Source organism: Haliotis asinina, chromosome 1 (assembly GCF_037392515.1).
Source record: "Haliotis asinina isolate JCU_RB_2024 chromosome 1, JCU_Hal_asi_v2, whole genome shotgun sequence".
NCBI classification, from domain to species: Eukaryota; Metazoa; Mollusca; class Gastropoda; order Lepetellida; family Haliotidae; genus Haliotis; species Haliotis asinina.
In genome coordinates, this window is record NC_090280.1 from 96,539,960 (window position 1) to 96,567,289 (window position 27,330).

The following is a 27,330-nucleotide window of genomic DNA, read 5'->3' on the forward strand; positions in this document are numbered from 1 at the left end:
TAGAATGAATACATGCATATACTTGCGAAATACCATTGTTAACACTCACCATTCGGAGCCTTCGCACGTTTGACTGTGTGTAAATGGATGTATCTCAATACCAAAGCCCTCATTAAACCTCCAGCCAATCAGCGCGCTCTTGCACATTTACAAATGCACGTGAAACTGCACGGGCTTTTCGATCAGCACGAGCCCCCAATGATCCACGTGGCAATCACTTTTTCAAATATTTTTTTCTCTTCTAACTATGACCATTTCATTGTGGCATCTAATCTTCAAACGCGCATCGTATAATTGTTGTTTATTAGAATTTGATAATTGTTAAAATGTACCGACGAACAGTCATACGAATAATGTGACAGCTAGATTATGAACATAATCACAGTTCTCGTACAAGTGAAAAATAACAGCGTACATAGTAGTGTACACTGTTTTCAATACTGTGACAAGACAACTAAATAGAAAACTTACAATATAACTGATTGGTTTGCAAATCACAAATATTCCACACGTCGATTTGTGCCTTAACCTTCAAACGTTTCGGTACAACGTGGAAATGTTTTTGTTACATGTAAGGAAACGGAAAAAGGTTTCTGACAATTTGCATAGCCGAAAATATTACATAACGCACTGGCGTTGGTGGGGGGTTGGGGTGATTCACTGTCCGTATCCAGGGAACCTTCAGTTACACTTTTTGAGAAACTGGCGCTAATCGTCATTTTGAAAGAAACAACATGGGAGACAGGATTCCCCTTGAAAGCAAAGATATGGTCAGTGGTCACCTCGGTTTGTTTGACATATATTTACTTTAAATGGAACGTATCATTCAGGTCTCTGAGATTCTATTGTGTCTGAACTGAATCACGCCGCCTCTTTATAGATTTGTCGTGAATGCTGAAAGTGTTCAGAACCATAACGAATACTAATGTCTAGTTTAGTTTAACATCGATACAGTTTGATGATTTTGACCGACAGCGTAAAGGAAAGGCATTATAATGCCATATAGTTTGTCTGTTGTTCTGGTACATGTTTGAATGTCAGTCATACTGACTTCCTCTTAACGTTTGAGAAGCTGAAACAAGACGGTATGCCATTTCATAACGAGCTTATTCACTGTGGCGGAATATACAAATTAGGTCACGTTCGATATGCTTACCATCAAAATGTCTTAGAGAACTAAACATTACAGTAAGGGATTTTCAAATTTGACTGTGTACAAGTGTACCCAGATTTTGGGAACCTTGTTAGAGTGTGTTGTAAAAGTGATGAAAGTCGGGAGTAAATACTTATCTTATCTGTAATTTTTTTAAAAAGACATCGAAAGTGATGTGTCATGTGGTAACAAACGGTTTGATGTCATCAAAACAGAAGCTTGACATTGCATACTTATAGTAATACTGACACAATGTACACTGTACAACCCTGATATCTCTAACAGAACTATCTGTTGTCATTCATGATGAAAGGTAAAGGTATGCCTGTGCCAATTTCACAACATTCACCCTTTCTGAATGGCTTTCAACATTTCTATTACTTTTTCAGTAACGTAAGTAATCTGTAAGAAATTCACTTCAAGGAATGAGAAATTTGTTTCCAAAAATAATTCTTTGCTTACTGCTTGACAAGTATTAGATGAGCCACGACCTGACAAATGACCCCAATTTGCATATATAGGAACGCCTTCCAGAACATTCCATTTGAAACAAGAGGGAAACAGGTAGTCTAAATATTATAAGTTCAATTTCCTCTTGCGAATCCGGTCATGATCGTGTTTTGCTGAACTAAATCACTCTACGAAACACCAGTTAAACAGTAGCGGTACTGATTTCATGCCATGGTCAGCATGTATTGCACATGCTTAATCACCAGTCTACCTGCAGCAACGAAAGGTATTCGTCCAGAATACTTGCCCCGCCTGCTTGTCGCAAGCTTGTTCACTGTGCTGGCTCGTTTAATACTTGTCAAGTAGTAAATGATGAGCAGTGATCATTGCCCAACTTCCAATACAAAGAAGTCAGATATGTAGCAATGGCTAACAAATAACAATATACAATTTTCAATTAAGGCCACTAAACCACAGTTGTACTGGTTGATTAAAATTAACAAACTTCCCCCCACATTGACAACATGCCACGTCAACATGACCATAAGGTCTTGAGATTACCACCGTACTACTGTGATCTCAACCCAGTCGAACTTATCTGGGGAGACCTTAAAATACAGTGACCTGGAAAAGTCAATCATTCAAGTTGAATGATGTCAAGCACATTGTCAACATTGCTATATATGACATTGACAAAGACAGTCTAAGTAAACTTATCCTCAGTGCTTTTCGTAAAACTCCACCACCGAGTCTAACAGAACCTTATGAGAGGTCGCGTCAGGTAACCTTTGAGATTAACCAATCAGAACACAGCGTACTAAATCGCAAAAGTGGACATTCACACATTTCTTTTGAACCTTTTATCTTTACCCGAACGATTCCGAATGATTCCGGGTGATGCACAGGGCGCACGTTACAACCATGACAACGGTGAGTAAACAGTCCCTGAAAATAGTGTTTTGGGCAATATTCAAGGATGTCAGTCATCTTGCGGAAATATTAGCTAATGGTAACCATGTCAACAGAACCCCCAAAGCGTATATACAGCTGGTCAAATAACTGTGTTATATACAGATTTTTGTTTGTGGAGAGATCTGTGTCGGTAACCTGAATATTTTGAAAGTCCCTCCGATCCCTAAATAGTAGCTGTTGTTTGATTGGTTAAATCTGTTTAACCGTCTTGCGTTTGATTGGACGGTTGTGAGTAGCTCAAAGGTTACCTGACACAACCTTCTACTAGGTTTTGTTAGACTCAGTGATGGAGTGTTGACAAAGAGTACTGGCTCAAAGATGGCTTGAAGGAAGGAGCAAGCAGTTAATCCAGTTGTCATTAGTGGGGACGCTGATGACTCCTCTGCAGAGCAATGGAGTGAACTTGATGAAGTTTAATTCTGTTATTATATTTACAGATGACAATAGTATCCAGCCAGATATGCTGAAAGAAATATAAATTCTTTTGACAATGGCAACACTGATTCCAATTATTTATAGTGTAACACGAAACACTCATTTCACATAAAATTATCATGAAAATATAAATGTTAACTATCTATATGCTTAAAGCTATTAGAAATGCATTGCTTAATTTGGAATGTTAGCGACATCAAAACATGACACTTTTGTCTTCATTATATCTTTTCTTCAATGAGTGTGCATGATTGTGTGTGCTTGTGTCTGAGGGAACAGGGTTTTAAAAGTTCTAACCATAGGTGGTCCGATTAATGATTTAGTGTAAATATACTTTCTGTGTTCTTTAAATGCATTTCCACTAAGGTAATTCATAAACAAAATATGACATTAATATTACGAATTTAAAGATTTTAACCCAAAGGATAATTCTCACTAATGAGTTTTGTGGTTCATGTTGAATAACTCAGAGAAACAAACTGTGTGATGGTTAACAGTTGGCACCCACCTTACCCCATTCACGACCTGTGACACCTCTGCCACAGAGGTCACCTGTCACGTGCAGAACTTGACAAACATTTACCTTTCTGACCCAACACTGCCGCCGATACAGGTCATTGGCTCCCTCCCTCTGCAGGCAGTTGGCGTTCTGCTGTTTATTTTGTTGACAGTTACATAGACAGATTCTTTCATACAAATGCAAATGCAGTGACTTACAATGTGATTAGGCTGTCCACTTGCAGCTTGAGATCGATTGGATCATTGGATGAAAACGGACCCACATGCATTTCATGCCAAACTATAGCACGCTTTGTTTTTTATGGTTGACTTCTGTGAAAGTTCAAAGGTGTAGATTCTCTACAGTTCAAACGGGCAGTTATGGATATAAACATGTACATGTATTCACCAGTACTACTCAAAAGAAGTTTAATCATGAGGAAAATTACATTGTCATATATGATTAGCAGCAATTTAGACTCTCAAAGGTCATTTTTGAAAATATTCTGTAGCAACCCATTCTTGTTGTACAAGGTGACTAACACACATTGTTTTCATTACAGAATGTTATCTCTGGGTCAGACAGTGACAGCTCAGATGATGATTCTCCTCCGAAGATCCGCAAAACACGGTCAACAAGGTCCGTCCGTAGCACATTAGCTGCCAACCCATCAGCTAAGCCTGTACCATTTCTCAAGAAACAAGTGTCAGTGTACTCGACTAGAGTTACAAAGTGTTTGGAAGACTTGAAATCAGGCAGGATTCAGCTCTGCATCGACAAAGATGAAGAGGAAATACCAAAAGGTGTTACAGATTTTATGTGGCAATGCTAGATTTGAATTGTAATGACATTGCCATGGTTGCCATAGTGACTGAGCCCACTGAAGATTGCAAAGATGATTGATGATGTCATGTTTTGGGGTAACAATATGGCCACAAATACTGTTTAAAATTGACATTAGTTACGATGTTTGTTGCTTTTTTCACTGCTTACGCATTCTTTCCCTTGTTTTGCTGTTTGTCAGCATAGTCAGTGTTTGGTAGCCTGTTGGTTAAATTATACATTCGTCATACTGAAGACCCGGGTTCAATTCTACATATCAGTGCGATGTGTGTGCGTGAAGCCAATTTCTGATGTCCGCTACCTCACACTCACTCATTCTGTTTTTGTTTAGACAGTCAAATAAAAGTTGGCTCTCTCATTGTCTTGCATGATCAGTCTGAATTATCTGCTTTGTCATAGTTCTATCCCTGTCTCTTGTGTTCTGTCCATCTTGCCACAATCACACAGCTTTTCTTTACCCCAATACCCCTGAAGATCCGTGTTAGAATTGGTTTTCAGCAATCCATGCTTGGCGACTAACAGAATTGTTTCCCAAGTGGGTGGCATTGAATGTCAGTTGTGTAGATTAATGTCCATGCTGTTGATCACTGGATTGTCTGGTCAAACTTGATTATTTACAGGCCATTGCCATACAGCTCTGGTACTGCTGTTTGTGGCAGTAAGCAACAAGCAGATTCCTTCCCCCCCAAACTGTATGAAACATTTGACATTCAGACCATGTTAAAAATCAAAGTACCCCTAAATGTTTTGTTTTTCTCATTGGCGTTACAACTGGTCACTCATAACTTCTTCACTTTGATTACAGTGTGTGAGGTAGTGGTGTTGTGATTAATTGAAATAATCAAAGATTGGTGGCAAGTTTGGTGACCAAGTTAATCGATCACATTTTCTCATAATTGAACACAACCAATTTTGGAACTAATGTTTTAGTGTTTGAAGGACAATGAGGGGACATATCTTTGAAGTTGTCAGGACCTGAAAACTTGTTTAATGCTTAGAAAACTCCTCACAATACTAATTGAAAAGTCATGACTGAATATTTCTTTGATCTTGAGTTTTGATCTTGGGAAGAAAATAACAAAAAAAACTTGGTTGATTTCAACCCATTCCCAACCCATGCTTATCATATTGTTAGATTTTTGTTCTCACCATGCTTACTGGTGTGTTTCTGTTGCTAGCTGACCCCCAACAGCCAGATGTAAAGACCGACAACAGAGTGCCGGTAGTGGCGCTCGATGACAGCAAGGATGATCTGGAGTGGTGAGTTTACAGTACTACTGACCAGTGAAGATCTGGCTTAGAATTCTTCAGCAGCCCATTCTTGTAGTTAGAGGCTGCTAAAGGGGATTCAGTTGTCAAGCTCACTGACTTGGACCTGTTATGATCTGCAGTAGAAAAGGTCTTCAGCAACCCATGCTTGCCATAAAAGACAACTCTGCTTGTTTCAAGAGGCGACTAACACAATTGAGTGGTCAGACTCACTGATTTGGTTGACACATAATCAGTTCCCAGTTGCGCAGATCGATGCTCATGCTGTTGATCACTGGATCACAGACCGTTGCCATATAGCTGGAATATTCCTGAGTGCGGTATAAACTAAACTCACTTGCTGCCTGACTGACTGACTTGGTTGACCCATGTCATTGTATCCCAACTGCATAGGTTGTTGTTCTTGCTGTTGATCACTGGATCATTCATCATAGGGTACTCACATTACCTGCATGGACCCTTAAAGCTAATAATTGGATGTCCCAGGGATCCCATGTTTTTTACGTTGAAGTAAAACACTTTTAATGAGTATCTCACCATGTTTTCCCCCACAAACAGTGTTGCATTAATATTTGCATTTGGTTTATCAGCTCTCATGTCGCAACACCTGAGTCTTCATTTGTGCGTTCCCGTTCGCCAACGCCGCCTCCCACCCCCGACTCTACAGTGACACACAAATCAACCAGGACTCGCAGGATGAACAGAAACATGAAGAAGGCTCTCAAGTAAGCTTGGACAAGCAGCCACACACTTGCTTGTGTGTACTTACAAGTGCAGTAATACAATATTGAACTCTCGGCCTCACTTCAACTCTGGTGCTGTAAAGTTGAGGTATAAACATGGTAGCTCCACAGAATTTCAGAGCCAAACTGAAATCAGTATTTTGAGGTAGCAAGCCAGACTCATTGTAGGGGAACCCCAACTGTGCATATCGGTGCTTATGATGTCAATCACTGGATTGTCTGATTCAAATTTGGATGCTTTAGGTACTGCTTGAATATTACTGAGTATCCCGAAACAAACATTGATTACCTGCACGGACATTGGGTTGTATGTAGTCGTTCAATCAATTGTAACAAATAGGCTTGTCGTAGGGGGTGAGTAACACTAAACAGGATCTGGTGGTCAGACTCAGTGACTTGGTTTCCCAGTTGTGCAGATTCGTATTCATGCTGTTGATCACTGAATTGTCTGGTCCATACTCGATTATTTACAGACTGCCACCATATAGCTGGAATATTGCTGAGTGTGGCATAAAACTAAACTTAATGATTTGGTAGGGCTTAGAGCATATACCGTGTGTGAAATAGGCATTTAAAGGTCACATGCAACGCACAACTTTGCAGATTCTAATACCTTTCAGTATGTACTTACAGTAACAAATTGTAATATTACATATAATATATGTTTTTTCATTAGAAATGCTAATATCATTGTTAAAAATTTCTCATCTTGAAACTGAAATGTTTTGACTCATGTCTGTGGAAACAGAAAAATACATGTTGATAAGCAGCCTCTGTCACAGACCTACATGTCTGCCTGCCTGCCTGCCTGCCTGCCTGTCTGCTAAGGACAATATGCAAAACACAGCTTCAATCATTGACTACATGCAGTTTAAGCTAAGAGCTTTTCTGTCTATACACCATAAATGGCTCGTGCACCTGAGTTTTGTCTCTGTCACGTTATATGTAATTACAGACAGGCAGGTGTGAGACTTGTTCACATAACATGTAATGATGTCTGTTGATTGCAAACAAACTGCATCCATTTTTCTCGAATGACTGGAAATGGGCACAAACTCAGATTGTCAGTGTCAGTCCTGCTTTGTGCTTGGCTGAACAACAGTTTCTAGCCATGCCACATCTCAGTATTTGTTGATTGGATTGAACATAAATGTAGAAAAAATGAGCATGTATTTACAAAACCCAACATCTCTATATATACTCACCCCTGCAAATGAACCATCCTATAGAAGTCTGTTACACTTGACTGCATGCCTATCTGCTCTGACTGAGTTCAGTATGCTAGCTATTTCGAGGGAAGTAAACTCAAGCATAAATTTTGCACTTTTGATTTGCAGTTGCATGCTTTAAAGTTGATTTGTTTTTCCTTAATTGGAAATGTATATTATACGTCATGAATAAGTGATAAGTATGATTTTATCATGTTTTTTTTTGTGTGTGTGTTTTTGTTTTTGGTTGCATGTGAGCTCTAAATATATGTTGTTGTTAAAGCATTGCTTGCTTCTGTTTAGGACATTGGAAGGTATGAAGGACACAATACGAGTGCACTCGTCGTCCGAGGACGAGGACCTGGTGATTGTCAGTCACCTCTGCAGCCCTACACCCGAGACCACAAGCATGACAGCCAAGATCCGCTACAAGTCCAAGATCTATAAGTACAGCATGATGAAGGTGAATACAGATCTCAGTGGATGCCTTCCTTCTTTGACTGAGAAGTTTCTACTGCTTAAGTCTCTCATCATTCATAAGCTGTTATTATCTATGACTGTGGTGGTTCTCACCAAATCTGGCTTGCGAGATGCTGACTGCATGTGCAGTGTTCCTGCATGTTGCATATGCAGAATAATGTCAAGGAAAATATTCATCCACACAACTAGTTAGGCCTCCATTTTAAAATCTTTGAGTGATTATGTGTAATAACAGTGATACACTGATATGATAGTGGTATGTTCTATTGTTTTTTCAGGAATTATGCAAATTATTCACCACCAAATACTGTTTGTTACATGAATTCAAGTTCTGTAAAATGTATGGTGAACTGTTTACTTTAGGCAGACACATTCCAAAGCATCAAGACGAGGCTAGCAGGGGACATTGATGTAGAGGAGGATCATCTGTTCCTAATGCTGGCCGACAGGAACATCCTGCCCACAGACACACCCATCAGCATTGGCCTGCACATCGCTGATATCCTCGGTAGGTGGTGCATATGTATAACAGGTGGACTGTAACTGTTCTAAATTACAAACTTTGCTGGATTAAGGGTTGAGCTTAGCAAAGTGGAAAGTCTTATGATAGCTGGAGAAAGTTGCGAGTTTCAAGGCTCGCTGACTTGGTTCACACATGTGATTGCATACCAGTTGCGTAGACTGATGCTCATGCTGTTGATCAGTGGTTCAGACTTGATCATTTGTAGACTGTACAGATAGCCATATAGCTTGAATATTGCTGAGAATGGCGTTAAAAGTCAAACAAAGAAATAGAAAGGACTGATACAGATAATGGTCCTTCTTCCAGACTGCCACCTGTACAGTCCTGGAGTGTTGGACATGTTGGAGGAAGACATTCCGGCCAGGGACGCCATATCGCTCTATGTGCAGTGCAGCAACAGGAAGAACAAGGTCCTCATCAAGATAAGCAAGGTTGGTACACAGACAGCTACACAGTCCTCTCCACTTTATTTCCTAACCAAAAATTACTGGTCAGGCACTGGTAGGAGCAGATAATAGCCTAAAGGGCATATTTGAACATGGCGGATAGTGACAATGGAAGTTTTGAATTTGAAACTGGTTTAGTACTGGGAGTAATTCTTCCCAAAAATGTCAGTCCTGCCCTATGATTTAAGTGTGGTGAAGAGAGCAGGAACTCTAGGGTAGGCAAACAAGTTTAAAGGACAAATCATAATCTTATACTCAATGGCTTTGGGAAACTGTGTAAATGTGCTTTGAAAAGTAGCCTTAAAAAGCCAATTTTACAAGCACTGCAGTGAGAATAATTTTTCTGGTTCTCAGATTTCAGCTTTTCCTGTTTGAACAAGACAAAGATGGTTGTTGTCAGTTTTATTCAGTTCCAATTTGCAACAAAAGTAAATGTTTGAGAACTGGTACAGCAATATATAGCCCACAAATGCTTCTGGTCAACGAGTTCCATAAGAATTTCTGTTGCATCCTAAGTGATAGCTAGTTTTGTAGTCCCAGACTCGGAATGAACTTTTTAAGTCTAGTAAAGGATCAGTGCCAGCCCGGCAACATATGTAGATTTTGTATTCTTGGTAAAAGTGACCTTGTTGCAGGGAGGAAATGTGAAGTAAATGTTTACGTGCTCATTCCCAGTATGTACGATAAGCTGAACATGTATTGATAAAATGACCTGCAAGAGCCAATTCAGGACATTCTATCAGTTGCATCTTATGGCAAGTATGAGATGCAGAAGACAAATTGTAACTGGCCCTTCACACGAAATACAGAATTAATGTCTCGAAACAAATTGGGTGGTATGACAGCTTTGTTAGCCTCTGTTCAAGAAACTGTCCCTTTACTTCTGATCAATCTGTGTTTCAGCACCAGGCTTTGCGCAAGCTGATGAGTACATATGCAACCAAAGTAAAAACAGAACTGTCGTACTTGAAGTTCATGTTTGATGGAGAAGACATTTCACCGTCCATGACTCCAGAGATGTTGGAGATGGAGGACATGGACACAATAGATGCCATCGAATTGTGAAACTTGCGAGACAAATTGTGCCAGCTCACCACTTAGGTGTGAGACTTGTCAAGAGAGTTGTGACTGCATGTGGCAATTGAAGTGTGAAATTTATAAGTGGTGTTGTACCAGCACATCATTGAGATGTGAGTTTGGACAGAAGTTGCGCCATTATTGTGAGAGACTGCTTGGAGGAGTTGTGCCTTCACATGCCGCTGAAGTGTATGAGCCATCAGCAGAGTCATCTGTGCAAGCCAGTGAAATATAAGACATTCATTCAGAAGCAAGCGTACAGATTTCATATAATTCTCTTTGGCAAGTCATGCTTCGTGATGCAGGCCATTGACCTGGGAGTCTGATGATGGATGCTATTTGTCACTGTGCTTATACAAAACACAACATGTCTGAGTGTTCTGCCACTTGGGAACCAACATGGCAAAGTTCTACTCTGGGGAATCTCGGTTCCCACAGGGCACAACGTCAGCAGGGCTGAAGTCATTACTGTTAGCAAGAAATATGCCCAACAATGCTTTGAGAGGACAGCTCATGTTATCTGATATCTTTTAAAATGACCTTCAAAACTTGAGTCCAGAAATGGTCCAGGACGTTTTTAGCCTTCTCCATCATCATCATGTCCATCCATCAAGTGTGTAATGTATGTAGTGATCTATAAAGTAGGTGCATGTATAAACACAAGAATAGAATCATTTGTGTGTCATTGGTGAAAGAGGTTCATTTCTAATTCAGACCTGCACTTTCAGTGTTCTGTGCCATGGGAATGTACGTGTGATTCATAAGAGGAGTTGTGCATGTGCAATCAACTCTCCCTTACAGGGACACTTTCTCTCTCTCTGAATAAAGAAATTCCTTGATATCTTAAGCTAGCCAGTTACCTCCCTTACATATGTTCTATGGAGGCAAGAAAAATACTATTTTATGAGGAAAATTATTTGAGTATATTTTTAAGTCAGTAAACACTGTATCCAGTCATCAAAGTTAGGTGAACGAACATGTTACCATGTTATCTGATATTTTTAATAAAAAAAAACTTGGTTTAAAAAAACAAAACTGTTACATTAAAAAGATATGCAATTAGACTATTACAAGACACAATGATTTTCTGTTTTAGTTTTCCTGTTCTAGGAATTGTTAAGTTTGATGAGAACATAGTAACATGTGTATTTTTCTTTTTTAACATTTACTTACCAAAGACTGGTGGACACAATGCAATATTTGGCACTGGTGGCAATTAAAATTCCAGATCCAGAAACTAGATTCTCGGTATATGAAACATTTTATGTGGTATGTATTTTATTCTGTGTAAATATGGGACAGTTGGGTAGCCTAGTGGTTAAAGCGTTTACTTGTCACACCAAAACCTGAATTTGATTCCTCACATGGGTACAGTGTGTGAAGCCCTTTTCTGGTATTCCAACTGCCATATTGCTGGAACATTGCTGAAAGTTGCATTGAAACTATACTCCTTGTAAATATTGTCCCCTAGCTGAGATACAGGGTACAAGTGAGGTCCCAATACGCATGATTTTATAGTGTGTGGCACTGACCTGGGATCCAGTCTTCAAGTTTGATATTAAGATTCTCTGAGGCAAGTCATACTTTCTGATGCCATGAAAGTTTGAACTTTGAACCATGACCTCAGGCTGACACGCATCTTGGAATCATGCTGTTGACATGTAAAACACGTTTAGGAGCCAGCAAGGAATACCGAGGATGCATGAAGTGTGGTTGCAGTTTCTACACACTGACGGGGGCAGCTGGATGGTAGCCTAGCATTAAAGTGTTCACTCCTCGTGCGAAAGACCTGGGTTTGATTCCCCACATGGGTACAATGTGTGAAGCACATTTCTGGTGACCCTGCTTTGATATTGCTGGAATATTGCTAAAATAACTCACTCAGTCCTACACACTGGCACAATATCAGATTGTATCCACTCTAAATATGTAGAACAGTGCCTTAAAAACAGTTCCAGTGTCAAAATGGCTTCCACAGAATGAAGCCCAGAAGTGGTGCTGCTGCTTTAGGCTCCTCGTGGCATTTGTCATGAAATGGTAACTGACATAAGCTTGTGGTCGGACTTTTCTGGTCAGTATACATGGTGATGAAGATTTTGTGAGGATGGAACATGTTCAGATATGTATTATTTTAGAAGAGCAGTGCTTTCAAGTTTTAGGCAATATTCACACTGATTGATCTTCGGCATCCCTTGCTTGTTGTAAGAGGCAACTAACAGGATTACGTGGTCGGATTCACTGACTTGGTTGACTCATGTCATCGTTTCCCACTTGCGTACATCGATCACTGGATTGCCTGGTCCAGGCTGGATTACAGACTGCTGCCATATAGCTGAAATATTGCTGAGTGTGGTGTTAAACAACAAACAAATGATATGAAAACAGTCATCAGCAAATTATAACTTCATGCATAAACGTTTTTGATAGAGTGAAGTTTTAATTTACTCACACATCACTACACAACATGAGGTCTTTATTCATGGGCTGCAACTACATCATGTTCAGGAGGTTGTTCTAAAGGTGTGTAGTAGCCTCCTTGTTAAGGTATTTGCTTATCAGTCCAAACAAATGGGTTTGATTCCCCACTTCGATGCTTTGCTTGAAGCCTTGTTTGTACTTGTCCTAGGTTGCGATATTACTGGAAGGTTGCTGGAAGTGATGTATTACTACTCATTGCAGGAACACAATACCAAACGACAGGACTTTTTCCACCATGATCAAGTTGGGGAACCCAGGGTCAAGTTCTTGTGTTAATTTGCGTCAAGTACATCCATCAAGGGTGTCATGTGTATAGTGTGTGTATACTGTACAGTACCTGTACGTAATAGGACAAGAAGAATGGTTGTCCTAATTATTTTTGTGTAGTTGTAGAAAACTGTTTGTTGCATATTTAGACAGACCTATGATTTGAAAGATTTGGGTCTCTGTACCTCTGTCAATTCATTCGCATACAAGGGGTGGCTGAAACGGTCAAGGCACGCATGTACGTGACATGTACAATCCACATGTTAATCCACAGCTTTCCCTCTGCATGTTTCAACTTAAAGTTCCTGTTTTGTCCATTCATATATATGTAACTGTATCCACTGAAAATTAGCTTTCACAATCTTGTAATAAAAGTTCTACATCAAACAGCCTTCCTTGCAGACTACTGCAGCACTTTGGCAAGTGATCATTGAATAATCACAGGATCATGTATGATCATCAACTTCTCACCCACAGAGCAGTTACAGAAGCCATATCTCATCGTGAGTTGAAAATGTTATAAAAAATGAAATGAGTGACTAAGGGGTGGGTATTGCAGAGAATTCTCATATTGCCAAATATTGCGATGTGTATTGCAATATGATGAATGATGTTTTTGTGGACTAAAAAACACTTATAATCAAGTTTTTGGTTGATCTATGAAGCAAAAACACAACAAAATCTCTATGCTCAATTAAACTTTGATAAAAACTTTTAATCTTGACGAAATAAAATTGTTACAAAGTTTTCCAAAAGCATGTTAAGGTACCACTTTTCGGTCAGAGTATTGCAAAAAAAAAAATGTCATTTCATGTCTGAATCTGTAAATCAGTTGTATCGTGCTGCCCTGTAACTCATGTTTCCAATAGCTCTGATTCTAAAAATGATCATGATATAGCTGAATTTGTTGAACAATTTGAAATAATTGACATGCCTTGGGTTCTCCAAAGTTTGTGGTTAACAGGAATTCCAAATCAGTCCTCCTGTGGAATATGCCCTGAAACAGACCATTAATCTGCTATTGGAAATGTTTCCACCACAAGGAGGAATCCTCTGTTGGTGGCATGAGGCATCTTGTAGATCCAGGTTAGAACTTGTCTTCAGCATCCCATGCTTGTTGAATGAGGGATGATGGTCAGGCTTGCTGAGTTGGTTGACAAGTTATTGTATCCAGTATTGATCACTGGATTGTCTGGTCCAGGCACAAAGATAAACAGACTGCCACCATGTAACTGAAATATCGCCGAGTGTCTCTAAACAACAAATAAAAGGCACTGCAGCATGGAGAAAAGTGAGGAGGGATAATCAGCAATTCCATATGAACTGTCCATTTCAGCCACCTTTTTGTACAATATGTCTTGCATTTGTTACACACAGAATGTATCTGAAGTCAATTAGGATGTACATTGTTGATTTAAGTTGCATGTTATCGTTCACTTTTCTGGTAAAATGTTGGTTTTTTATCAGGCAATATATTTTCATGTAGGTGTGAACTGATAAATGTTTCCTTGTTGGTGGTAAACAAATTGTTACTTGAGATGTTACTCATGCATACAGCGTTGTGGAAATGACCAGATTTGTTAAGAATCCTTGATTCAGATAATGAATTTGTGCTATCCTATGCTACATCAAAATATATTAGAAAGTAAAACTAATTGTCATGTGTGCACTTGTCTGATATATGCATCTAATTATAACTTCAAGGCCAGTTTGTGGCACTTTTATACAGACCGATAAATTACCTCAGAATTGTTAGTGTGTATATTTTATGAATAAAGGAAAATGTCCACCAAGACAGCAATAAGTATTGTCTTCAACTTCATTCAAGAATCAAACTGGAGATTGTTGGTCAGCAGGTCAACATGGAAGGTCATTCACAGAACCCAGATTACTATTTCACTGATAGTTGATAAACGTCATCTGTCACCAGTTTGCCTGATAGACGATTACAGCTTGTTCAGCATGCCCTGATAAGTGAATACTAATCTATTTCATGAACTTAACTCGACCTGCTTTTTGTGCCATTTGATCTCCTAGGTCATGCATGAGTACAGTAGCTCAGGTCAAGCTGTAAATGTAATGTTCCTGGATACATTACTCACAGAAGGTGAACAAAGCGCACTGGTCTCCAAGATTACCCCACCAACCGACTACATCGATTTGTATGTCCATTTGATTTTAAACACCAGCTGAGCATTGATCAAAACAACTGGGATACAGTGTCATCTGTCAGCAAAATCCTCGATCGAGACCAGACCAGTTCTAACTTAAATCTTTATGGATGAAGATTTCAAAACAAAAACTCTCTGTTGTTTTGTCATTTGTTTTAATGAGATTCATATTCACAGCAGTATTGATACAGCAAGCATGTACATGATAAATATCAACAAATATGTTTCAGGGGATAGCAAGAGATAAGGATGAAAAAGTGGCTGATGACATTTTACAACATGAACACAACAGAGTTGTCAAAACTTCTGAAACTACCTGCACTGATCTTATACATGTTCTAAAACTTTTATACAACTCAAGTAATATTTAAGCCTATTAGAAAAATTAACCCCCGTAACTGTTGCTAGGTTACTGAAAACACAACCCGAGGTGAGAGATATTGCACAGTCAAGTCGCCATCCAACTCTGTTAGTCCTTCTCAATAAGTTGATGTTATATTCTCTTACATGATTCAGTTTCATAGGCATCTTAAGAATGCAATTAACATCAAGAATATTTTCTGAAAAAAATATTCCAATTACTTTCATTAGCAGTCATAGGACCTCTGAAAATAACTTAAGCTGGTAATATGATAGCAGTTTAGCTTCAACAAACGTCTTGAATAATGTTTCATTGTAAGCTCTACATGTCTACTCTTTCACTCACAATGTCACTGAATGGATATTACATTATGTACTGACATTCCTGCATCTACACAAACAGTATTTTCTGCTTTGGAAATATCAGAGACTTTTCCTCGAGGTATAGTCATGCCATGTAATTTCACTGTATTGAATTAGGTCTGGTGGACAGTAACAGGATTAGGTTCCTAACAGATTACTTCAGTGGTGATGAGTTCCCATGCATCTTGTCACGTAATTTTAGTGATCATTGTCATTACAAAATACACCCAACTGATATTGTCCCCTCACCCCCATCTAACACTCAGTGTTATCTAAAATACTTCAAATTCATTCTCATGCCTGCTAGATGATCTTAAAGAAATATCCATGTGTATGTTTAAGCACTACTGATAGTGATGATATAGTAAATATACTCAGTCAATGACATTTGGAAGTCTGCTTCCATGTTCAACCGATATGGAAGGGAGTGCAGCCTGCTACCTGACAAGATTCAGGAATACATTGCACAGTTCTGATAAACTCTGCAAAATTGGATCTTGGAATTATACTAGTTGTGTGTTCAGGGGAGCTAACTGCTGCTGGAATCTGTTGTATTGCTGTCAATTGAAGTGAGTGACAGTCGTCTCCTTGATTCCTTCTGGGGACTAACAAACCTCACTTGCATTTTGTCAGAATAACGTAAACTGAAAGAACAATAAACGTATATGCAGGTATCTTGTAAAAGTGCAAAAGTGAGAACTGGAAGAGTTAAGAAATATCAATTTTTGGACTTCATTAAGGACTGTTAATTTATGACTGGGGTTGAGGGATGTGATGATGTTAAAAGGAATACACCCACTTTGTTCTCTTTTGCACACACATAAGGGAGTTGGGGCGTGAGTGTGTGCATGTGTGAGATATCAGTTTTGTAAAACAACTATGGGAAGGTGGTGGTGGGCACATTGATTTTCCACATGAGAGACAGGGAGTGTCACGTACTTTGTCTTACTTTGTACATTCATTTTAGATTGGGTCATTCACATTGAACATGCTTCACCATAAAAATCATCATCACAACCCTCACCATAAGTTATGAATGGTCCCTTAGAAATACAAAATATTTTATACCTGTTCTGCCAGGACAGGTTAACAAAATAAACAAAAAAGTCTTTGGAGGCCTTTGACTTCTGAGCAATATATCCATGACACATGCAAGGAAACAAGGCTGGATGGAGTCACTGAACATGACTCTTAAGCTTACCTGAATTAGGTGGAAAATAGGGCAAACATTTAAGATGAGAGGAAACTTTTTTATTAGTATCAAAATGTTGAAGTTAAGTTTCTGAAGGTACCATCCAAAAGTAAGGTCTTTCTGCACTTGTTTGCAGCTTATAGATGGTAAAGAACACAACACAGATGACAGCCTACCTGTCTACTCTTCTGTTCTCCTTGTCGTCTGTGATATCATGCTCCTCCAGGCCACGTAAACACATCAGTTCAATGGCGTTGTTATGACAGGCCAGGATGTACACTGATCCTGATGTCACTGCTGGACCCAAGTAACGAGGAGACTGCAGATCAATGATGGTTTTACGGCCTCTGTCAGAGAGATACAAATACAAGTAGTCAGTCGCAAGTGAAATGAGAGTTTATGTTACTTATGAGAGTTACGATCACTTTGCATTACTCCCTGGGTATTCAGGCTTGCAGACCTGTCTGGATTAATGCAGGGCATGTAATGCTAGCCCACCAAGATACCAAGCCACAGTTTAAAAAGTGCATTTGTCTGTATGACTTGGCAGAGGAATCAAACCATCATCCTTAAACTCGTTGGACCGTGGATTGAGTTCTTCCTACTACCACCAGATTTTTTATTTAAATGGTCAACTTTATCAAATAAATTTTTAACATCTTTTGGAATGACCTGACTAAGACTGAAGCCCTCAGTTTCTTCTCTCTGGGCAGATACACTGTACATTGGACCACCTAGTTGGTCTGCATGTGGGTCATCAGACACCTCATGAAATGTTATATGCTCAAATCTATTAATTTCACCAGATGAACATGTTCATAGTGATAACATGTTCACTAATAAGGAAAACAAATTGTACGCTAATTTGCTCATTGATTCAATGTGTTGTGACCTTCCTTTAACATCACAACACAGTGCTATAACATCACACAATATGACTGCAATGCCATGACATTATACTATAAAAACATTGAAGCTTCTCTCATTCATTTTTGTGCACATCGTAGTTGACTGTCATCATATAGGAATTATTCATTCCTTTCTGCAGCATCTTTTGTGGTTTCAGTTTCAGTTTACGATACACAGTTTTGAGAATAGGGGAATGGATTATTGTTTCTTGTTTAATGCCACACTCGGCAATATTCCAGTTATATGACGGAGTCTGGACCAGACAAGCCAGTGAAAAACATAATGAGCGTTGTACTACACAATGTGTCAACACATGTCCAACAAATCAGAGAGCCTGACCACTCAATCCCATGAGTCGCCTGTTACAATAAGCAAAGGATGCTCAACTCCAATTTCTTGCACAACATTGTGTGAAACTCAATTCTGATTGGCTGAGAGCTCATCAAAACCATAGTGCCCAGTCCTTCCACTTTCACTGCCTATGTTTCCCATATAAAAGCTGGCATGTCTTTCCCAGATTGGGAATTTTAGCATTGTTATCAACAATTATGCTACCGACAAGAAATAAGGGAACTAATGAAATAATAGCGAATTTGAAACCGCTTTAAATATCCACTAAATCAATTTCAGGCGTCAAGTTCAATATCTGGTGTGTCCACCATGTTGGGCAACACATTCACGGCACCTTGATGGCATGTTGTTAATCAATTTCCGGATGGTTGCCCGTGGTACTGCCCGCCATTCCTCTTGGAGAGCTGCACCAAGCTGGGCCAGGTTGGCGGGTACCTGGCGTACACCCTTCGACCAAGAAAGTCCCAGAGATGTTCAATTGGGGACAGGTCTGTGGACTTAGAGGGCCAGTCCAATGTCTGGATACCTCCTTGTCGGAGATAAGCGGAGAGAATTCGGGCCCGATGTGGTCTGGCATTATCATCTTGGAATACAAAATTTCGGCCGATAACTCTAGCCAATGGAGCCACAACAGGACGCAATATTTGGTCAACGTATCGCTGACCAGTCATGGCTCCGTTAATGATGACCAAATCTGATCGTCTGTCATGTGTAATCCCACCCCACCACCATGACAGTACCACCTCCATATCGATCATGGTCAAGAATTGCTGCTCTGGCATATCGCTCCCCGCTCTGACGCCAACAACATTTTCTGCCATCTGTGAATCATAGGCAAAACCTTGACTCATCAGAGAACATGGTGTAACGCCAGTGGCGCATAGCCCGTCCCTGATGCTGCCTAGCCCATGCCAATTTTTGGCGCTTATGGTGAGCTGAAAGGGTGACACCCTTAAAAGGCCGTCTTGCTTTCAGACGAGCTTGATAGAGTCGGTTTTTAACGGTTGAGGTTGAAATGCGTCTTCCAGTGAGTGTGCGGAATTCTCTATTGATGGCAGGGGCCGATTTAAACCTATCGCGTAGAGCAATTAACATAATGAGACGATCCTGTCGTGGTGTTGTTGATTTTGGTCTACCACGCCCAGGTCTCGTTGCAACCCCACCCGTTTGACGGTACTTATCCCACAGGCGTGAAATTACACTTTTTGATTTACCCATCTGCCGGGCAACTTCACATAATGATGTCCCCCCCTCTATCATCCCCACAATTCTCCATTTTGTTGCTTCACCGAGATACTGCCTCGGAGGCATTTCTGTCAGTAAGTGTCAATCTCTGTTGCATTAGTGATTGCGACTTTTCGAGTACATTTACAGGAGTTAACTTCTGTATGCACGTGTAGCACGTGCTGGGCATGCATTATGCGAAATTCCATTGTCATTGGATGTTGCATTTGGGAGATACGCCACAATAACGGACCCTGTCACAGTCAAAGTCATCTACATCCAATTTCTTGGTTCCCTTATTTTCTGTCGGTAGTATACTTCCACGAATAAAGTTAGCAGCATCAAAACTTAGCGAGTTAACTGCTTGACTTGGGGTGAGTCAGTTGTCATACATTAGGGTATATTAATAATTCACTTGAGAAAAATTCAAATAATTCAATAAAAACAATACCTTTTTCAGACAAATACGCCTGTAAATGATTCTAGATACACCCTTGCTGTGGTGTGTATAAGCTTTGTTAATTATCAGCTTATTTCCTAAATTATTTCCTACCAAATCATGCATACTTTTTTCCATACATACGTAAAAAAGTAAAACTCGCTCTAGGCAAGTCTTTTCTGATTTACAAGTATCATCATTTGTTTACAAGAGAAATGGCTGGTCAAGTGACAGTGATGTTATGCTAAGTCTTGATATGAGGCAGAAATGTTAAATGGGAGTCAAAGATTAGGCCCAAGAACTTGGCCTCCTTTACAACTTTGATGGGAGTGCCATCTAGAGATAGTTCGGGGTCCTTATGTGGTTTATATTTTCTGCAAAAATGTATACAGTTAGTTTTGGATTTAGAAAATTTAAAGCCGTTTTCAAGACACCATTTATTTATTTTGTTTAAAAACAACTGCAGTTGTCGTTCAATAGTATGCATATTTTTCCCACGACAAGAAATATTAAAATCATCCACAAATAACGATCCATCAATTGAATCATTTAAAACTTTTGATAAACTGTTTATCTTTATGCTAAAAAGTGTGACTGACAAAATACTGCCTTGTGGAACACCCTGATCCTGATTGTAATGATCAGACAGGGTAGAACCCACTCGAACTTGAAACTGTCTGTCCTTTAAAAAATTTGCTATAAATTGAGGTAAACGACCTCGCAAGCCGTAGTCATGTAGGTCTCTTAAAATACCATATTTCCAGGTTGTGTCATATGCTTTTTCTAGATCAAAAAAGATAGACACAGCATGTTGTTTATTAATTAGTGCATTTTTAACAAATGATTCTAAACGCACTAAGTGATCGACAGTACTTCTGTTTTTACGGAAACCACACTGTATATCAGTTATAAGGTTATTTGTTTCCAAGTACCAAAATAGTCGATTGTTTATCATGCGTTCCATGGTCTTGCAAACACAGCTAGTTAATGAAATCGGACGATAATTGGATGGATCCGTATGATCACGTCCAGGTTTAGGTATGGGTACTACTATGGCGTCACGCTATGAGGGAGGAAAGTTACCCGATGTCCAAATATCATCAAAAATATTGAGAAGAGTTTCTAGGCAGGATTCTGGTAAGTGCTTCAGGAGTTGATAATGTATGTTATCAGCTCCAGTAGCAGTGTCATGAGCTTGATCAAGAGCAGTATGGAGTTCATGAATAGAAAACGTTTCATTATAATCTTCCCCATTATCAGAATTGAAATTAATAGTTTTCTTTTCTTGTTGTTTTTGATATTGCTGGAATTTTGGTACATAATTTGAAGAGGAAGAGTGTTTAGCAAGGGTTTCACCTAGTTTATTAGCAATATCTGATTTATCTGTAAGCAATTGATCTCCATGTTTGAGATGATGGACAGTAGATTTAGTACCTTTACCTTTGATTTTCTGGACCATGTTCCATACCTTGGACATGGGTGTCCGAGGATTTATTTTGGACACATAATTTTGCCAAGATTGGCGTTTGTTTTGTTTAAAAGTACGCCGCGCTTTAGCATTTAAAATTTAAAATTTATTTAAATTATGTACCATAGGATGGCAACGGAAATAATGTTCTGCCTTTTTCCTTGCCTTCCTAGCTTGTTTGCAATCATCATTGAACCATGGTTTTCTTATGTGTGGAACTACAGAGGAATTTGGTATACACTCATCAGCTATGGAATTCAGTTCATCAGTAAAACATTTAATAGCATCAGGAACGTCAATAAAAAGTTCGGGTTTAAGTTTTTCAGCACACAGTGTTTCATATAAAGTCCAGTTAGCCTTTGTAAAATTCCGCCTTGATGATGGAGGAACATCAGATGGAGTTACAGCTTTTAATATAGTAGGAAAATGGTCACTTCCACAGAGGTCATCGTGGACTGACCATTCAAATTCATTTAATAGTTCTGAATTTGTAAGTGACAAGTCGAGAGCAGAATAAGTCCCTGTACCAGGGTGTAAATATGTGTTGGAACCATCATTATAAATACATAAATCATTGTCAGAACAAAAGTCCTCCAACAATTTACCTCTAGTGTTTGTATTTACACTACCCCAGAGTGGGTTGTGGCCATTTAAATCTCCCATTATAATGCAGGGCTTCGGCAGCTGATCATATAGAGCTTGAAGATCGGTTTTGGCAAAAGCCGAAGATGGTGAAATATAAAGAGAGCATAGCGTAAATGCTACATGTAAAATAATTCTCACTGCAACAGCCTGCATATTAGTATTAAGTGAAACAGGGCTTTGAATAACATTTTGTTTGACTAGAATGGATGATCCGCCAGTGGCCCTATCACCCAGCGGTGAAAAACAATGATATGCATTAAAATGGCGAAGGTCAAATGCATCTGTTTGTTTTAAATATGTCTCTTGGAGACATAACGCTGAAGGTGTGAAATGTTGGACTAATAGCTGTAATTCATGTAAATTAGACAGTGATGTTATGCTAAGTCATCGCTGCACTGGAGTGAGTGGTCCAGCTAATGTCATGTAGAAAAATGTAACTCACTTGACTTCCTGTTTGCTGGCAGGGACAACGGTTGCCTGGATACAGTTGAAGTATGTGATGTAGAGGAAGGGCTCTCGGTAGACTGCGAACAAAACATCAAAGTCAAGACAGTTTGCATTTATAAACTTGTGAAGTTTTGATTCATGCATAACCTGTTCCACTGAAATGCAGATATTTTCACATCAAATATTTTTTCTTATGTATTTGTTTGGCTTTTCAGGTGCATCAAAATATGGAAATAGACTTAATAATTGACAATTACAGAGCTACATACCAAATGTAAGTGGAAGTCCACTCCATTTCACATCCAGTGGTCGGCTCCTTCTGCCCTTGCCATCAACAAAAACACCAAACTCTGAAAACAAGGCATATTGTAGAACATTATATTTAATGCATTTATTATAAATTTTCATATATAATTATTACCACAGGGATTATGATGTGTATTTACAGGGAAAAGCATATGAGACAATCTCAGTGTAAATATGATGTTACCATGGAAACACAAGAGGAATTCATGAGGTAGTCCGGCTGGGGAGACTTGTACAACAGCAAGAGGGTAACTGTGATGGTTGGCAGCACCAAATGCAGCAAATGCCAGCGAACTGTCTTGTCGGTCTACAAAATCTGGAGTGGTAGAAAACAAAGCCTTGAAGCATATTTGTCATGGAACACACATATCAAAAGGAAAAACAGAAAAAAGTCTGCCTCAGTAATGGAAAAAGAAAGAGGGTACATATATGTGTTCACATTTATAATGGGTGGGTGGTCCAGTTCTTGTACATAACTATCACGAGTGGGTGGTCCAGTACTTGTACACACCTATCACGAGTGGGTGGTCCAGTACATGTGCACACCTGTTTGGGGTGGGGGGTCCAGTACATCAAAACACCAATCATGCACCAGTTCTCTGGTTCATCTAGAGCTACCTACCTATCATGGATGGATGGTCCAGACTGATTTTGTAGAACTTCTCTGTACCGACCAGTGCATAACTATCAGCAATACACACACAGCTGCATGGCTCATAAGAGTCAAACTCCTACAACAAGAATATCCACAGTATGTAAGTATTTTTCTTAGATCAGATAACTCTTTAATTATCTAAAGAGTAAGACCCACATCAATGCCCTGTATGAGGAAGAAAGTCTAATCATATAGCAGAATTAGAAATATCTATAGTTATAAAATTCTCTGCATTTTAATCATGTCCCTATTATATTTCCCCGTGTCACACCAATCGATACAAAAACAGTGTCACTGAAAACTTTCAGACAACTTTCACCACTCTGATCTGTAAACAAAGTCCTGTTGGTTCTAAAGACTACTTCAATGACAACCTACTGACCTTTCTGGTACAGAACATGCCTAGACTGGGGTTGTACTTCATCAGTAGCACCCTGTCCGTCATCCCCACACACAGGTAGGTGCTGTCCTGCCACATGCCAACATCAAACACTGTACAGCCCTGCACCCCGTCGATGTGCTTGTACGGGAGGGGAGCTGTCTCACCACCATTACACTGAGTCAGACGCAGCTTGATCACCTTCTTCTCCACCATCAACAGCCGACGATCAGTACCTGGCAACCACAGAGACACCACATGTAAAACAAGAGTAGCACCAAAATATTATTGTAGAATTAATAACAGTTTGACTTGTCTGATCAAAACATTTAAAAACAATACAAATAAATCATCGAATTAGAATTAAATTAAATCAAATTCACAATATGATTCAATGTTAATTAGTGAGGAGGATCTTTGGGCACTGTACTTCTTGAATCCAGAGATCCGTCTGAATCTTATTGTTTATTAGGATCTCTTTACTTTCCTTCTAATTTTCAAACTTTATCATATGATGAATAACAAACAGATAAACAGCATGATTTATATATGACATCATCTGGAATTCATTTTTTTCGCTCTAATTTATGACTTACAGCTCTTAGGATTATGGCTATACAGCAGGATTTTTTTTCTCTTAATTAAGACTATGATGAATTCCTGATGTAAATCCTATTTAGCCATAATCCTAAGAGCTATAAGTCTTAAATAAGAGCAAAAAGAAAAAAGAGACTAAAGGATAAAATAAAATTGATAACATATGTGAATCTTCCTATTTAACCATGATTCTAAGACCTATATTTTTGCTATTATTTAGTACCTATACCTCTTAGGATTACGCCTAAATAGGAGGATTTACATATGTTATCAACAGGCATTCATCTTTGTTTTAGCTTTTATATCCCACATTGTGAACATTGTCGGATGTACTGACCTACAATCATGATGATAATGCCAAGCCCGGAGGCAAGGGTCATCTGGTGGATGTTGGAGATGCCAGTGAGGGGAATGAGGACCTTGTCACTGGCCACTGGACTTTGGGGGTTCATGGCAAACAGTCCCTCCTCCGCTCCGAGCAGGACCAGCTGACATGGCAGTTATACAAACGATATCATCAAGACTTGGAGACATAATCACACGTAATCATACTAATCAATTGTTAAGCTATTTCAGTTTGTGAAGAGTTGTAACAAAGTGAGTAAGTGAGTGAGTGAGTGAGAGAGAGAGAGAGAGAGAGAGAATAAATAACTTCTTGTGCTAAAAGTGGGAAATGATTGGAAAACAGACAAACCTGCTTTGAGAGAACTAGGGTGCTGTTGACTTCCTTCCTTTCCGTAAATGTCAAAACAGTGTTCATCTGGATTCTCTGCAAAATCGATCATCATCATGGTACAGTTGTGTTTTGCCGTTGTTTTCATGTCTGGACTATATGGTAGGAGGATACCTCCATAACAGTTTTATACCTGAACATTTATCAATGATGAACATTAATTCCCATCTCTGGCAAAGTTCTCAATATGGTTGAGTTTTAAATGCCTTACACTCTTCCTGAAAGCCTCGCCCTTTGTGGCACACTTGACAGCTGCTTCCAGCGAAGCCACCCACTTCTGTTTCTCTGTGAACGTCAGCGCCATTAGGTACATCACTCTGCACAATGAATAAACAACCTTGTAGCAGTCAGGGGGATACCAGGATGGATCTTATCTTTGAAGCAGTCGCGCAAAAAATGTTTGATCTGCACTTTGTTGAGAAAACCAACTGCTGTGCTGATCAATAGCATGGACATTACATGCTGGTTTAATGAAGGGTGACCAGCACTGATGTTCAACATGGTCAAGATATGCAGTGTTGGTGATAAGTTGGGGGTCACTATTGAGGGGGAAACAGCTATTGCAATACCGATAGTCTATTGCAACATGCTATTGCGAAAGCGATTGCCTATTGCAACCAACTATTGCAATAGATTTTTGTCCTTGAACTGTCTTCAACTAAATAGTTAAAACATAACCCAAAGAAGCTGCAAGTCTGCACCCAACATTGTATGTTCTGCACTGTGCATTTATCAATAGATGTCAATTATTAAACTATCAATAGGCTCACACATTGATTAACTGCTATCAGAGACTCAACAGCTGCAATCTATTGATAGTTCGATGCATCGTTACAGCCAGATTACTTGACTTTGATACTGTATCTACATATGGCCTAGGAGCAGATTGTTTGCGCTATCTCGCTTCTCACCTTCCCGGCCAGCAGGTGGTGATGGGATCTTGATCTATGCGGAGGACGTAGGCGAGGTCACTTGAAGCGGTGTTAGACAGTTCTGCCGCTGTGACGGCACTGTGGACACTAACTTCAGCATCCCCAGGGTTCAACTCCAGTGTGTCAATAGGGTTGCCATCATTCTGCTGGTTGTGCATCATCAGCCATGTACCGTCTAGTGTAACATAGCGCTTCTCCCAGCTTGACTTGCCAGTTCTGTCAGATTTGGAGAGGGGAAAATTTCAAAAACAATTAAGTCGTGGCTTAAGTATTTTTATCAGAGTATTTCAACAATGTCTGCACATCTGCATACAAGGGCAGCAGCAAATACACTATTAGGCAAATACGATATGTTTCAGTAATACATAATAACAGACATGAAGATCTGGTCATGAATACTTCATGTTTAATATCAAAAACAATGAAAATTACAAACGTCATGTAATTGTTTAAGGTGAAACATTTAAATAAAATTTTCCTCAGAGCAATAAACAACACATGCAAACGATGTCACTCATAACCTGATGACAGCAAAAGTAACACACTGTAGTTGAAAAACAAACTAGTTTCAAGTAGATCCACTCCTTTAAACATATTCACAAATATTGATTCTAGTGATCATGAACAACGGAATGATTTCATGAAGGGGTGCGCATGACTGAATGTGTGCATTCCACAGTCCACACATCCTAGACTTGAACAATTGGTAACACTGACCACTACTTTTTCTACAAAGTAGCTAGTAACTCTGAAGAATCATTTTATCCTCATATATTTAACTTAAAGTCAGGTCATTCTTGCTGACTTTTAAACAGATTTTACCAATATTTTACTAAAATCACTGAAGATTTTAATCCTCAAAACTGTCCTAGACTTCAACTACAAGTAACAGACCTGGAACCAACAATTTGAGGGTGTTGATAATAAAAGAAAAGCAACTAGGTCCCTGAAGCATAAATTGATCAGGACATTTTCCCTTGGAATTCATTCGCAGTGCACATTCCATACTTTTAACACTGACAGTGATTCATAATTGTGTGAAAAGAACTTGTTCCCTCATCCTCTGAAAGTGACTTTCAACATACCGTGGCACTTTCAGCCATCCCTCCATGCGTATAGCACTGCTCAGATCCTTCTCCTCCTCCTCCTCCCCGTAGTACAGAGGCTGCTCGGTGTTGCCCCGCGCCATCATCCCTGTGTAGTGACTCACATATTCTGTGGGCAGGCCACACGATGCTGGGACCGATGCCACACATCGAGGATGGCAGACTATATGACATTCTGAAAAGTACAGAGGTTATGGAATTTTCTGAAAA

The 27,330-nt window shown here is 39.4% G+C and overlaps 2 protein-coding genes across 3 annotated transcripts in view; one reads left to right on the forward strand and one right to left on the reverse strand.

Moving 5' to 3' along the window:
• Positions 1–617: 617 nt before the first annotated feature.
• On the forward strand, positions 618–13,230 carry LOC137255935 (NFATC2-interacting protein-like). Its single transcript, XM_067793540.1, has 8 exons — positions 618–770; positions 4,072–4,312; positions 5,531–5,612; positions 6,212–6,346; positions 7,876–8,035; positions 8,416–8,560; positions 8,882–9,006; positions 9,925–13,230. Exons 1-8 carry the CDS (start codon positions 735–737, stop codon positions 10,084–10,086), a joined length of 1,086 nt encoding a protein of 361 aa, XP_067649641.1. The 5' UTR covers positions 618–734; the 3' UTR covers positions 10,087–13,230.
• Positions 13,231–15,317: 2,087 nt separating this feature from the next.
• Positions 15,318–27,330, reverse strand: part of LOC137255942 (citron Rho-interacting kinase-like) — a 43,365-nt gene continuing 31,352 nt past the window's right edge. For both annotated transcript variants that reach the window (XM_067793559.1, XM_067793551.1), the window contains 12 exons: positions 27,100–27,295; positions 25,994–26,230; positions 25,294–25,399; positions 25,044–25,118; positions 24,687–24,837; positions 23,756–23,988; positions 23,341–23,449; positions 22,903–23,034; positions 22,682–22,762; positions 22,408–22,489; positions 17,106–17,276; positions 15,318–16,381 (listed from right to left, as the gene is read on the reverse strand). In XM_067793559.1, the coding sequence (XP_067649660.1) occupies positions 16,267–16,381; positions 17,106–17,276; positions 22,408–22,489; positions 22,682–22,762; positions 22,903–23,034; positions 23,341–23,449; positions 23,756–23,988; positions 24,687–24,837; positions 25,044–25,118; positions 25,294–25,399; positions 25,994–26,230; positions 27,100–27,295 (1,688 nt within the window). In that variant the 3' untranslated portion in view covers positions 15,318–16,266. The remainder of the gene's footprint in view (positions 16,382–17,105; positions 17,277–22,407; positions 22,490–22,681; positions 22,763–22,902; positions 23,035–23,340; positions 23,450–23,755; positions 23,989–24,686; positions 24,838–25,043; positions 25,119–25,293; positions 25,400–25,993; positions 26,231–27,099; positions 27,296–27,330) is intronic.

Coding starts and splice junctions, on each gene's coding strand:
- LOC137255935 (XM_067793540.1), top strand. CDS start 735: ATGGGAGACAGGATTCCCCTTGAAAGCAAAGATATG. Junction 5,613..6,211: donor AGCAAGGATGATCTGGAGTG/GTGAGTTTACAG, acceptor TTGGTTTATCAG/CTCTCATGTCGCAACACCTG. Junction 6,347..7,875: donor AACATGAAGAAGGCTCTCAA/GTAAGCTTGGAC, acceptor GCTTCTGTTTAG/GACATTGGAAGGTATGAAGG.